At 34.3% G+C, this 15623-nt stretch overlaps 1 protein-coding gene across 1 annotated transcript in view; it reads right to left on the bottom strand.

The window, feature by feature from the left end:
• Nucleotides 1-545: 545 nt before the first annotated feature.
• The window catches only part of LOC124595233 (transmembrane protein KIAA1109), a 509204-nt gene continuing 494126 nt past the window's right edge, over nt 546-15623 (bottom strand). The window contains exons 82-85 of the mRNA XM_047133891.1: nt 14673-14858; nt 12459-12589; nt 5603-5760; nt 546-3692 (exon numbers count right to left, since the gene is read on the bottom strand). Coding sequence (XP_046989847.1) covers nt 3461-3692; nt 5603-5760; nt 12459-12589; nt 14673-14858 — 707 coding nt within the window. The 3' untranslated portion in view covers nt 546-3460. The remainder of the gene's footprint in view (nt 3693-5602; nt 5761-12458; nt 12590-14672; nt 14859-15623) is intronic.

Raw genomic sequence — 15623 nt, 5'->3', positions numbered from 1 at the left:
GCTCCATCTCTAACTTTCTCTTCTCCTCTAATCCATTCCCTACTCCCCCCCCCGATCTTTAAACTTTCATTCAACCATTATCTTCTTCCCCTCTGTGTCCACCTAACACTCACATTTTTACCATTCCGTTCGGTAAACTATCCCCATCAGCTGTTAGTTAAAGTTGACTCAAAATAGTTTTACCTGCATATGCTAGCTTGTTCTGTCTCTAATATCTTTGCAAATATGGGTTATGGCCACTTTTGTGTGATAAAGGAGAGTGCAGTCATACCTTTACAAACTTATGGCATCAAATATAGGTCATTTGACACAAAAAATCTAATGTTTGACATTATTACTATTATGAATTTGCTTGCTATGTTTAATTTGATATGGTTATCATCTATGTCAGGTGGCATTAGTTTATTAAACAATTACAAATCAACTACAACACAGTTTAGTAAGTGCAACTGACTTTATTGCAACTATTACTGTATAACGAAAAGGAGAGGAAACACCAATACATAACTGGATAGCTGCACAAAAGGAACTATTGAAAGAGTTAATTAAATCTGTTAAATAACAAATAATAAGCATTTGCTTTATTGGTATTTTCTTAACAATCAAAAATAAAAATGGCTCCCTTAACAAGCAACAATACTATGAAAACAACAGGGCACTTATTAATACTCAGGAGGCACAAATCAATACTTTCTTAAAAAAAAAAAAAAAAAAACTGCACAAAGAATGTAGCTTGTTAATAGAGTAGCAGTTTCACCATCATTCTACTGCTGAGAAGGATGGAAAATGGGGCCTTTGGAATGAATATCCAGTTATTTACAATACAACATGGTAATGAAGTTTTCTTACATATAGGTTCCAGTTATGCCAAACCACATAAAAACTCTTCAACTAGAGGCTCCTTAGAATTATCACATCAAATATATTTATTAATTTCATAAAAAAAGATCATGCTTTGTTGCTACTGACATGATATTCATTGAGGAAAAAGGTCAGGATTTATTCTTATGGTCGACATTAGTTTCTAATGAAATATAAGGCTTCACATTCAGGTCTGAGATTATTGTATCTCTGGAATGGTCACATTTCTCACAAATCAGTTACATGGCACATGGAAGTAACATTTATTTTATTAGTAAGCTGAAACAACAGTCCTTTGAATGTTCTACTGCAGTAGTTTCAAAAAGAATTACTTAGGGTCTTTGAATAGAAGAGGTAAATACTTAATAACTGAAATTTGTGAATGCTTTGATGACTGGAATGAATAAAAGCCAAAACATTCATTACAGAACTCAAATACTTTGGGTATTACTCTCAACCCCTTCTGCCACACATACGAGCACAATATTATGTACACCAAATTTTCTTGAATAAAAACTGGAAACCATAATCACATGAATTTAAAAGTGACTAAGTAACTGCTGAAAACAAGTATGTATCAGAAGAGGATGAGACGAAACTATATTTTGAATTCTGTTATGAATCCATTGCTCGATATGTATGACCACTGGACTTTATAGAAAAATTTAAACCGACTTATGCCTTTGTATTGAAATCAGATTATAGCTGATACCCACTGCTTAATATTTTATTAATACTGTAACTCCAAAGGATGGATGTATGTGACCTAGCAGTGCAGTATGTAGTAACAAAGTATTGTCATCACTGATATGATTTTGATTACAATAATGTATACTATAGAATGTTTATTATTACCAGCCTATTAGCATATTCTGATGCAGTTCACTAAAAAGGTGGAATACTCATAAATTTAAGTGGTGTTTTCTACATATCAGGTCACAAAGGTATAGACAGGTCACAATGGTATAGATCTCAAACAAGACCAAGAAATTAGATACCCTTACGCAAATGTCAACACCATTAACAAAATTCTTTTATATTCCAAAGCTTAACACAGTAATTGCATGTGATATTAGTTCACATTAACATCCTATAACAATTAATAAAACTCTTGATCTTTAAAATAAACACACATCAACATTCACACAATACCTAAATAAATGACTAGATAAAACATTAAACATTGATGAACAGCTGCATCTTTTGTTTTTAAAAGCTGCATAGTTCAGTGATACTGTAAGTCAACAATGTAACTATACTTCTTAAGACAACTATATGAAAGGTTTCACACATACATGTTTGTGGCAAATGTTTTACTTTAATACTAAAGCACTACTTCAGCTGAAAATAGAAAATCAAACTCTTGGTCATTATAGGTTAGATGGAAACAGACAACTGCTGAGCCAATGATCAACTATTTGCAAAAATGGAAAGATACGTAACTGATCTTACATAAGGTTCTTCACAGAACAACCCAAATTTGCTTGCAGAGTATAAACACATAAGCATTCATCAACAGTAAACGGTAAGAAACAAATATTTTCATAACCCTCCCAACAACAATTTGCTATTAACCAGAGAAAACATGTTCCTCTAGCCATTCTTGGACATTTAAACTCACAAATGCATTGAATATAAAGTTTCTCTGGTGAGACATAAAATACATCCTTCGACTGTACATAAACTGAATTGTGACAATTTATATTTTTTTCTCCTTACAATTTAAACTCAACAATACAAATTAGATAAGTCTAATAATTAAAAAACACATCAACACAATGAACAAAATATTGAAAAACAGTGTTAAAAAATTTCTTATTGCTATCACATAAAGGTCTACCAGAAACTATGGGTTTCAGTGTTGATTTACCTTACATCTATATAACTACTAGTATAAATGAGAAAAAGCTAGTCAAAGATTTGGAACTAACTGAAAGAAAGGTGTGCTCTAGATTATTCTTACATTTAAGCAAATAAAAGTGGGATTTAACAAGTAGAACTAGGCAGTAAGAAAAATCTGACTGCAAATGTCTGAGATTAATCATTAAATTAAAAAAAAATGTACACGGCAATATTTACATAAACTTTTGTTATTATTAAGTTTACTGGTTGTTTCATCTCTCTAAATATCATAAAATTATATACAAGATATGAAAATTAAAGGTAGAGTAATTAGACCACATAGTACAGCAATATTTTTCAGCGAACATTCTCCTTTACAGAGTACACTTACAACACATTTTCCCTCTTCCTCCCTCTCTTTCTCATACACACAAAGATATACATGAAATACTTGTGCCATATACAAGTTTTGATTTCAATACTGATATCAGGATTTCATGGCCAAAGAAAAGTGTAGTGTCACTATGACAACAGAGAAATAAAAACATACTAATAAACTAATTTACATTTATGAAAAGGCTCAGTCATGAAAATACAGTAAATGGCAATGGAATTATATACATAAAGTACACATATTTCAGCTACAAATAATGCTATACACAACAGCTCAAATGTGATGTCAGGTGTTATAAAGAATACTGAAATTTATCAAACAATGTTAGACTCTGACAATATTATGTAGCTTTACATAACATGTTTATTTATCAGTTAATCTTCTGTGTAATTGTTCATCACCCGCTCCAGATTCACCTCCTCGGACAACTGACACCATCCGCAACATAAGGACAGCCAGAACTTTGTCAAGAGGGTCCATAAATCCACGCTGCACCCATTTAGGTATTGTAGTACGAGCATGCGAGAATCCCAGTTTCTGCAGAATGTAATCCACTCCGTATGGTTCTATGCTTTTACCCGCCCACGAGAGAAGCCTGAAACATTTTTAAATTACTTTATCTCCTTTCCAGTATTAGAACACAGAGGAAAAAATGTACATTGCTATTAAAGTGTGCACCCAAAAATTATTTTTGTCTGATGCAGAAATTGTATTAGATTGTATGAAGTACTGCTGGCACTTCAGTAACATTCATATTACACACTGGCATCTGTTGTAAAATATCAGATTGATTAAAAAGAAACAATGTGACAGATTTCTTCCTCATTTTGGAGTTGTAGCCACATCTGACATAAACAGGAGAAGTATTATAGGCTCAGAACCATGTAGTAGTAGTAGTAGTTGTTGTTGTCATCTTCAGTGTGGTCTGATGCAGCTCTCTACACTGTCTAGATAATTAATATTATTAAATAAATACTTCCATCACAAAATGCTAGTTTGGATAATTTCACAACAGAGAGCTTAACTTGCACTGTAATGAGCAAAATAAAATATGAGTGCTAACACGTACAGAGTCGTGAGTGTGCAGACCACCAACCAATGGTTGCCAACTAATACTTTCTGTGCGGTCTGCCACACAGCATCAGAGAAACCAGGACTATACACTGAGACAGAGATACCAACTAGTGCCACATAATGTACGCATGCAAGATCTCTGAAAACATCCAGCTAGACTATCAACTAACCAGAAACAAACATAGAACATCACAAATGTGACAAATAAATAAAAAATAGTGAACAGAACTAATGAGAGTTAAAAACTTGGAAAGACGCTGTTGAACACAACAATATTACTGACAATATTTTGCTCCCCTTTTACATTACTGGGTTACAGTGACATGATGCATATCATTACCAATTTATGTGTTGTTTAGCAGTAAAATATGCAACTATGCAACAGTTTTATTTAAGCTACATAACATATTTGTTATTGTTAACAGGTCTATTATCTGTGTACAGCGCTGCCTTTTCATGTCAAGCTTTATAATACTGAAAGAAAGAGTACGATATATGTAAAACTGCTATGCAAGGGAGAGAGTGCAGCAAAATATTTTAGTTAATGGTCAGACAATAGGCTGTAGCAGAGAGTGTGAGCAGAGACACCATTCTTATTGCCACACTGAGCTTGCTGGTGTGACATGTATGGGGGAAAACAAAAACTTCCAGTAATCCTACTTGCCTCAATCTCTGCTAGCCCCTTGTCCCACACCCCACTGCACCCTGTCCCAGGACCCTAACTGCATTTATATTGTACTCTCCCTCTTCCCTGCAATCTACCCTTCATCCATTCTGTCTTCTCTGTCAACTCACTCCTCCACATCATCGCCATTGTATGCTGCACACACTCACTGTTGCCGATGCCCATGTCATGTTCCTATCCCACACACTTGCTGCCTCCCTCCCAGGCATTATCCACCTTTACCAACCCTTCCTCTCACTTCTCACCACCTTTTCCCCCCTTACCCTGTCCATCCAATACCACCTCTCATCCCAGCTGAGCTGCAGAACTGCAGCCCCTGCAATGTGTGTTCAGCCAGCACTACATAGCTGAACTATGAGCTAAGTATAATAAGCGAAAATATTTTTATGGTGTTAACATGCCAAGTTACCATGTAATGGCAAATATATTTGACAAACAAAGAGTCAACATTTTTAAAATTATTTCAGAGATTTCTCAGGTTTCTATTTAGAAGTTGTACAATAAACAAGTTCTAATTTGAGGATAGGAAAGAACTACACATTGACTTCCAGAGCCAGTGTTCGTGATTTACCTGAAGAACACTATACCTGCTCTCCTACTGTAACAGGAACTTACTTTCATATAATGTCTGTATATGTAAGCTAACTAACTGTCCTCAATTTCCTTACTCCTTTACTTTACACTAAAACAGTTTTAAACAATTGACTAGCACTACACCTAACTAAGTAACTTTCAATGTTAAATACCTCACAGTGGGTTCCAAATGCCATGTCTTGCAGTGGTAATTTCTCCAGTCTTTTGTAAACATCTCTGCTGGATCGAATGCTTTGCGCTTTCTTTCTTCTTCACTGAAAGAACTGTTTGTTCGCCTCTCATGCTCTGGACTGTGTGCTCTAAGGCCACTCTGTAAAGAATTTCAGTTACATAAGGGAACTGCTAAACATATTTACAGCAATTGGGCAAAATATGTTACGAACTGGTTGTGTGCCCAGAATGCCAGGAAGTTTGGTGTATGTATATTAATTATATAATGTATATTAATAATATAATGTATATTAATAATATAATGTATATTAATAATATTAATTATATAATAATATATAATATTAATTATATAATGTATATTAATTATCAGGGAGAGACCATCATTTCTTATTCACTAACAATTATAATCCTAATTATGGAGTAAAATTCAACAATTGTTAAGACAGATTTATTGTCAACTTTTAGCCCTACCCTTATTTCACATCTCTTGACCTACAGAGCACTGAAATGGAACTATTATAGTAGAAAATCCACTCTGGCAGCCACTGTTTGTTACTGATTATGTGGATGACATATACAATTCACTGTGACACAGAATATGTCAATATTTTACGACAGCAATCCAGAAAGTAAGTTCTCATCATGCTCAGAGATGTAAAAGTAGTGGGATCAGAATGTGATTGTGAGATAGTAGAGAGGCGTATGAGTCGATACTATGGTGCTATTTTATAGCTGTGATGGCAGTTGTTATTTCACAATGCTAAGAGAAAATAGCACCCTTTAAACTGTGAGTGTAGTGAAATCATCAGATTTCTGCACACTCAGAAACAAAATAAAGCATGGATCCACTGCCCTGACACTTTGACAGGCTATAAGGCCAGTGAGGTGTGTTGGGAGCACACTTATTTACTGTAAATATAAACAATCTGGTAATTAGTGTAAGCAGCAATCTGGGACTGTTTCCAGATGACACTTTAGTGGATGGGAAAGTGCCATCATTAGGTGACTGTAGGAGAATACAGGATGACTTGGACAGAATTACTATTTGGTGTGATTACTGGTAGCTTGTGCTAATTGTGGAAAGAATCTAAGTTAATAGAGATGAGCAGTAAAAATAATCCTGTAATACTGCAAAGTGACATGAAATAGAACAAGCACATGAGAGCAGTTGTAGGAAAGGCAAATGGTTGAATTCAGTTTGCTGGTGGAATTCTAGAAAAGTATAGATTATCTATAAAGCAGACAGTGTATGGAAAACTTGAGTGACTCATTCTGGAATACTGTTAAATATTTGGGATTCCACCATGTAAGATTTAAGAAAGCCAAAAAGCAATTCAGAGACAAGCTGATAAATTTGTTACCAGTAGATTCGACCACCACATAGGATTATCAAAATGCTCCTTTACCTCAAATGGGAATCCCTGGAGGGAAGATGATGTTCTTCTCACAAAATGCCATTGAGAAAGTTTAAAGACCGGCATTCCTGACAGACTGCAGAACAATTCTACTGCCACAAGGTACCTACATGTAGATGTTGATGGTAATACAGACAATTAGCTGAAAGCCAAACCGAGCTGCACAGTCAAGACCATGGTGGCCAACAACTCCTCTTGGTGATCCAAAAAAGACAGAAAGTGTGAGGATGCAATTTTTCAGGACTAACACTTCCCCACACTCTCGTCAATTCTTCAAGATGTCTTGGTCGTTGCTGAACAGAAACATTGTCTGATGGCTTATTCATGACAAAGTGTATTCGAAATGAATACCAAGACAGTTCACAGATGAACATGAAACCAACTGTCTGGCCACAGCACTGACACTTCTCCAGCAGGAGGAAGAGAAGCGTAACAAGTTTCTCACTTGTAGTGTCACTAGTACTGAAACATAGGTTTCACATGTCGCACTGCAAACAAAATAACAATCAATATATTGTTCACAGTGGTTCATCTGTTAAGATCAATTTCATTTATATAAATATTGTAAACGGTGATTAGTACTGTCAGACACTGTGAAATCTGCAAAGGGCATTCTAAAACAGTACTGATGAAATGCTGAGTGGAGTCATTTTTACATGTCACCTTTTCTCATCCTCAAGATATTTTTATACAAGTAATGAGTCATGTATACATATAATTTGGTTGAAATAGCTCCAGGTGTCCACAAGTTATGCTTGTATGTTGTACCTTGTAACCATCATCCTCAACCATAGGGCTACATGGAATGTCTAGAACTCTCAGTAATTTTTTTCTGATTAGCAAGTGATATGTGGCCCAAATATGGAAGAAACTGCTTCAGGCATTACACTGATATGCTGATTTGTCACCGTCTTTCCAATGACCCTAGCATCCCTGAAAACTATGGATTCATTACTAATATCAGTCATTATCGAATATTTTTACATGTCATGGGTTCTAAACCAAGTCCTCCCGCCATTCCTAGAGGGGTGGTAGGGCTATGGTCATACTAATTCAGAAATCTTTGTGGGAGCATACACAACTCAGCGATGTTTCATCGTAATAGATGAATGGTACAGGAACACATAGAAGATGAACAATAACTACGTCAATAAATAAATAAGTATTCATTCTGATATATTATATTGATGGTTTTGCTTTTTTTATTGACTGCCAGAACTTACTTTCTATATGACCCCTATACAAAGTGAACACATGATACATCTAAAAGTACTCTGCTAATCTTATTCAATAATTCAATATTTATGACCTGCGTAAAATGTATTCAGAAAAGTATAGACTCAGTACTTCAGTATAATTTCTATGAGAAAACTTCATTAAATTGAACTGTTAAGGCAGTGTTATGCAAATTGTCCTAAAAACTCTCTACCTCTTTATCTTCATTGCGCTTTAGCAGTGAGATAAACATAAGGTTACAGAACGACATGTCACACAGTCTTTGAAACTACAAAAAATTGTCAATTTCTTGAAATGAATCAATAAAGGACATGTTTAAAATCCAAACAAAAAAGTACTTTTTGTTGCTTTAAAGGGTTTACTTTAAATTCTTTTGCTTTACAATTGTGTTATTTTCATGTGATGTTTGTTTCCTAATTCTGATATGTTCTGTTGTTGAATTCTTTTTTACTTAAATCATTAGCCTAGTTTTCTAAATGATTCACTGAAACTTTCTAGACTTTTATCATAGAGGATGTTGTACAACTTGCAGCAATTAATTACAAGTGGGGAGAAGAGATCATTATTGATCTATACAGACCTCTTGGTGCTAGCCTAGATATTGTCTTTGAAATTTTTAATGACCTGCTTGTTGAAGCGACAGTAAAAATTGTAATATCAATGTCTGAATTAACAGAATACAAACTGGAGATATAAACACTGAATTGCTGTCTACCAACTCCGGCTTTTTTAACTAACAGTAATATTAGATCAGTTTAACTTTCCTGATAAATGAGCCTGCTAGAGTTCAATAGCAAAAACCATGCATTGACATCATCATGACTTAACATGTCTCACTATACATACTATGCATCACTTCTAAAGTTTGCCCTTTCTGACAACCATGTTGATGACAATCATGATGTCGGTAACAAAAATCGACAAAAGAGCCACAACTGATGACAGTTATGTCAATTTCAACAGTATGCTAAAAAGCTTACAACAGTGTGAAAAGAACTGCAATAGTATCACTGAATTTTTATTATTGCTTCAATGTCTCATCCCTAGAAATGACCTTGCCAGTAAATGACTGGAAAAAAAGTAATTGGATAAATCATGAAGTTAAATGTAGAATTAGTAAACTATTGTGGTTATTACAAAGAAATGTATATGATACAAAGAAAGACCAAAAGCAGTGAGCACAGGGATAAACACAAACAATATAAGTACCAGTTTCGCAAGCAAGTCAAAAGACTGAAGGCCGAAAAGATTAACTCGAAAATATAAAACTCAGATTGTATCTCCAAGACCTGCTGGTCAATAGTAAATGAAATAAGACACAATCAAACAAAACTAAAAGGTAACATCAATATACAGATATCTAATAACAATATTGATGTCACCAGTACTCATGGGATCATGACTGTTTCACAGATATCACAGAATCTGTCTTTTGTACCACAGATAAAGTACCTGTTGGAAGTCTTACTGAGGACAATTCTGAACCTAATCAACTCCATGAACTTGAAATCTAGGATATTTTGCAGCTCATCAGGGAAAGTAAAAACAAAAAATCCACTGGCTGGAATGAAATTTCTCCATTTCTACTTAAACAGTGTGAAAATAATCTAGCATAGCCTTTTGTGAATCTAATAAATAGTGTCTTAAAAGAAGGAGTGTTCCCTGACATATTAAAATTAGTTAAACTTCTCTACAAAAAAGGTGATAAACAACTAGTAGAAAATTACACACCACTCACTTTAACTCCCCTTTCTTAGCAAGTTAATTGAAAAAAAAATTCTGAAATATATGTTAGAGCACTGTAATAAGCACAACATCCTGGGAGATTTTCAGCATGGTTTCAAAAATGGTCATAGCAGCATGACTGCAACACTTCAATTTATGCTGAAAGCTCTTGGCAAAATTGATGAAGGCATGCAAGTAGCTGGAGTTTTCCTAGACTTATCAAAGGCTTTTGATCGGGTTGATCATAAGGTACTTGTGTCAAAACTGGCCAGAGATGGCATAAGTGGAAAACTATTGCACCTCATCACATCATATATAAAAAAACAGAAGACAGTGTACCTCAATCTCACACAATGATGGAAAAACAATAAAAAGTTATACATCAAGGGTCAGGAATATTAAATTTGGTATGCCTAAGGGATTGATAATTGGTCCTTTCCTTTTTATATGTTATGTTAATGACTTCCCAAAGATCGTAAAAAATAATACAATGTATGCAGATGACATTTCAGGCCTTTGTTGGGAGAAACAATATTCTAAATCTCGGCATAGAGGTAAAATTTTTTATAGATATTGCAAAGGAAAAGTTTGAAAATGACACTTTAAAAGTCAACTTACGAAAAACAAACAACAAATATAATCCCCTTCAATGTTGGTGATTTGCAAACTTGTATTGATTCTCAAGATCGTAATATTTTAGGGGAAATTTGCAGTGAGTGTAAATTGCTAGGTATATGCAAAGATAGCAAACTACTATGGACACAACAAATTGACAATGTATGTGCAAGGCTATCATCTCACCTATATGTTTTAAGAAGAACAGCTCCATATGTCTATACCCAAACAATGAGGATGATGTATTTTGGTTTAATAATCCATTTTTAGCATATGGTCTATCATCGTGGGGTGGGGCTTCCAAAACTCATGTAGAGTGAGTATTTAAAACTCCAGAAAAGAGCCTTGAGAATATTAGGCAAAAAAGTTACTAGAACATCTTGTAAGGGATTGTTTATGGATTTTAAAAATCTGACTATCTATTCTATGTATATGAATATAATAGAGGGAAACATTCCACGTGGGAAAAATATATCTAAAAACAAAGATGATGTGACTTACCAAACGAAAGCGCTGGCATGTTGATAGACACACAAACAAACACAAACATACACACAAAATTCAAGCTTTCGCAACCAACGGTTGGTCCATCAGGAAAGAGGGTAGGAGAGGGAAAGACGAAAGGATGTGGGTTTTAAGGGAGAGGGTAAGGAGTCATTCCAATCCCGGGAGCGGAAAGACTTACCTTAGGGAGAAAAAAGGGTAGGTATACACTCACACTCACACTCACACTCACACACACACACACACACACACACACACACACACATGTCCATCCGCACATACACTGACACAAGCAGACATTTGTAAAGGCAAAAGTCATATCATCTTTGTTTTTAGATATATTCTATGTATATGTTTGGAACAATAGCATTAACTGTACAAGATAAGAAATATACATGTTGTAATGCAGGAATTCATTATCACAATGCTAGACAAGTACAAAATTACCATATGATAAACAGAAGACTGAAAAAAAAGCAAACAGCCCATATATTAATGGAGCAAAATACTTAAATGCACTGCCAAATGAACTTAAGGTAATAACTGGAGAGACATTCAAAAAACATCTAAAATCGTGGCTCAATGAGCAATGCTTCTATAGCCTCTGTAGAAACTAAAATTTAAAGTATTATTATGTCAAATAATTTGGAGTACATTCTTAAGTTTCTATTATAAAGTAAATTTAGATTGTATACTGTTGTATTGTACTACCAATTGCTATGGATGTAATTACATGTTTTACGCAAATAAATTACAAATTACAAAATTTACTGTTAGAAAATAGAAGTGTGTGTATATATATATATATATATATCACCAGTTATCATAAGGTGATATATATATATACACACACACACACAGACACATATGTCTGCTTGTGTCTGTATGTGTGGATGGATATGTGTGTGCGTGCGAGTCTATACCCGTCCTTTTTTCCCCCTAAGGTAAGTCTTTCCGCTCCCAGGATTGGAATGACTCCTTACCCTCTCCCTTAAAACCCACATCCTTTCGTCTTTCCCTCTCCTTCCCTCTTTCCTGATGAGGCAACAGTTTGTTGCGAAAGCTTGAATTTTGTGTGTATGTTTGTGTTTGTTTGTGTGTGTCTGTCGACCTGCCAGCACTTTCATTTGGTAAGTCACATCATCTTTGTTTTTAGATACATCAATAAAAATATAAAATGAAATAAAAACCTAAATGTAAATAATTATAAATAAGGTTGGGATCTAAATTAAGCAAATCTCAGTTTTTTAATTTGGGTACTTACATGGTATTTGCTATTATAAAAACTAATATTTATATCCTATTTCCAGTGAAAAACTGCATAAATAAAACATTTACTCACCACTTTCTCCTTCTCTTTCATGTATGATGTGATGAGATCATGGAGAAAAAAGAAAGCATCTGCATCCACAGTAACAAAAATGTGATCTTCAAACTCAGTAATGAAACTGCATTCGACTAATGGCTTTTGTCCTGCACAGAAATTTGCAAACACTAGATACACATATCTGAGGCTTTCCTGGCGTATATGTTGGTTCCAAGGTTGTCGGGTGTACTGCCGGATGCAATCATGGAAGGTCCATGACTAAACAATCGTTCTGCCATCACTGGGTGGGCCTTCGATGATTGCATCCCGCACCATACCCAAGAACCTTGGAAGCATTACACCACAAATAAAACTTAGTAATTCCTGACATTATCATCTTTATGCAATTTGTTAACTTCTTTTGCAAAAATCTTAATTTACATATGACAATTAAAATATTATGACAATTATTCATGTTGCTTTCTACACAAATGCACGTCACTGCATGATTATTATTACTGGTACATCCTGTTTGTGCTCAACCTGGATTAAATACATGCATGGGAGATTATATTAAAAGCACAGAATTTATTTTTTATTTATTTTTTATTCAAATACTGTGAAGTCAACTATGAGGCACATTCATTGTTTATGTAGGATTGTTTCTTCATTTATGTACAATGTTAAACACTACCATTTTTTACTAGAGTAACAGATTTCACCTCTGTATTTTTGCTTTCTTCAAACAGTGTTATCTTTAATATTATGTTGTAAACAAGATTTTCTAATGCAATTTCTTTATTTTGCTTGTTTACAGATCTGAAGATGATTGTTACTTACAATCGAAACTACCTAGTCACTGTATTTTAACTGTATTATGTTAATGCGATCTAGGTTTTAAAGTATTTTTGTATTTAATTTTTGCTGCATGTAAGATTTCCTTTTTAACATGTGCAAATCATTGAATCATTATTACAATGCTCACTTTTCATGGAGTATACTTTTATTTATTTCAAATACTGCGAGGACACAGCTACAAGTTTAGAATTACTTTAAAATGAGAACAAATGTGTGCTTAAGAATAATTTGATTGCAAGGTGCCCACTTATTACATATTTCTGACAGCTGATGGAAAGTTTATTGATGTAAGATGAACAGCAGGTTTGCGAAAAACATAATGAATGAAAATCTGAAGAAATATCTACGGTGCTGGATAAAAATGCAATTAATATTTGCCGTCTCTGATAATTATACAAGAATATACAACAAAAATTCAGATTTAATGTTGACCACAGGTAAAACAAAAAATCTGACTGTATAATAAAAAATAATGATCAAAAATTCAGTATAAACATCTGACTGCATCAGCAGCAATCTGATGAGTTCATAGTGTGGACTACATCAGAGGATGCTTAACTACACCAACGTTGTACAAATAAATTAAAAAATCAATTTTAAGCATTTGATTACATTAATGTAACAATTATAATTACACAGAACTTTGGAATTTACATTATTTCTTGGTACAGTGGTATGTTAACACCTTAAAAGCTACAGAACACTGAGCAATAATGAAAAATGGAACAATTGCAGTACATCTACTTACGAGATAATTTTTGACGGAAAATTTTTGTCCCAAAACCCAATTTAGAAGTAATTATGTTACTTAAAATCACATGTTTACAGATGACGTCACTAATATTTGCTCAAGAAACAAATAAGACTGAGTTGTAAATTATGTTCCCCCATGACACCCAAAGTTTCAGATAAAATAAACAATCACCCATTAAGTGATAGGTGAACTTCACATTTATGACTAAACATTGTCCAAGCTCAACCTAACATAATAAGTTATGTTGGTTACTAGATTATAGCTTTTCTATGCATGAAAGTTTTGGTACCCCTAATATTAAGATATCTGAGTAAAGATTACTTAACTGCATCTGTTGTGGAAGTGGCATGTAACAACCCATCTAATACTTTAATTATACAATAAGACAGCAAGCTCACAGTACTCAATACGTATTCCTTTATTATCTGTCGTTTGCCACATTCCAATGAATGAATAACTTCCTCCTGTGATTTAAGGAAAGCTCTATATTTGGCTCAATACAGGGAAATGATTTTAATATTCATTTGAAAGTGAAAATACTGTTAAAAGCAACATGCTGGAAGCTTTTGAGAAATAAAACATTACTTTTGAAATGCTCAAGTAACATTCTGACAAAGAAGAGTGAAAGTAACATTTACCTGAAAGATCTGGTGTCCTTGCTGACTGGAGGTGCTCAGTCTTGAGATGAAGTTGCATGGATGGCAAAGCAAAAATTACCTCCCTCGTATGATTATGATCCTGTAGTTTGCTGCTGCTGGTACTACGTGCTCTTTGCTGCTCAGTTGCTTCTTTCTCACGCTCCAAACTTGGAAATCGATCCACAGCTACAACATTGTAAGAAGCAATACAAATATCAAGGTAAAAGAAAGGCATGCATTTGTAAACGAATTCTTATGGATGATGTTGACTAATGTTAGAGAACAAATGCATTAGTTAAGTGTGAGCAAAATATTAAAAATATGTGCTCGATAACTTCAACAAGCACTATCATTTGATCATAACCAACACACTCAATGAAGGGAATTAAAAGATATAAATAGAGTAAAAAGCAATAACCCATTCACTGACCTACAAATATCAACCATATTTCCTTCATGTTTATGTATTTTCCTTTAGTACCTCTCTTGTATGTTTTACACTGTGTATACCTATACTTGTTCCCCAAAAGCCAGAACAACATGTATGTGAAAGGTGACTTTTCCTATTATTTCTTGTCCCACTATCTCCCCACACCATTAGGCTACATAGCAATGATTATTAATTGTGCGCTTCTGTTCATGCTCTAATCTTATCATCTACAAAATGTTCTCTCTGCACCTTCTCACATGTTCAAATCTTGACTATTGCTTAAGGCATGTGTTCAAGGATGCCCATACAATAGTTTTTAGGGGGGGGGGGGGGACTTGAATCTGGGGTTGGACTATTTTTAACATTTTGGAAGGTGAATAGCAACTTTTAAGTAGCTATAAAAAGTTCCAGTTCCAACTCTGTTAAAAGCCTGCATAATACTGACGTTTAAATAATTTTCTTGAAAGAGAAACATCTGACTACACTATAGTTTTTCCTTTCCCTGAGAGCTGGAGGGAGGA

This window comes from Schistocerca americana, chromosome 2 (assembly GCF_021461395.2).
Source record: "Schistocerca americana isolate TAMUIC-IGC-003095 chromosome 2, iqSchAmer2.1, whole genome shotgun sequence".
In the NCBI taxonomy this organism is placed as follows: domain Eukaryota; kingdom Metazoa; phylum Arthropoda; class Insecta; order Orthoptera; family Acrididae; genus Schistocerca; species Schistocerca americana.
This window is presented reverse-complemented; position numbering and strand designations above follow the sequence as displayed.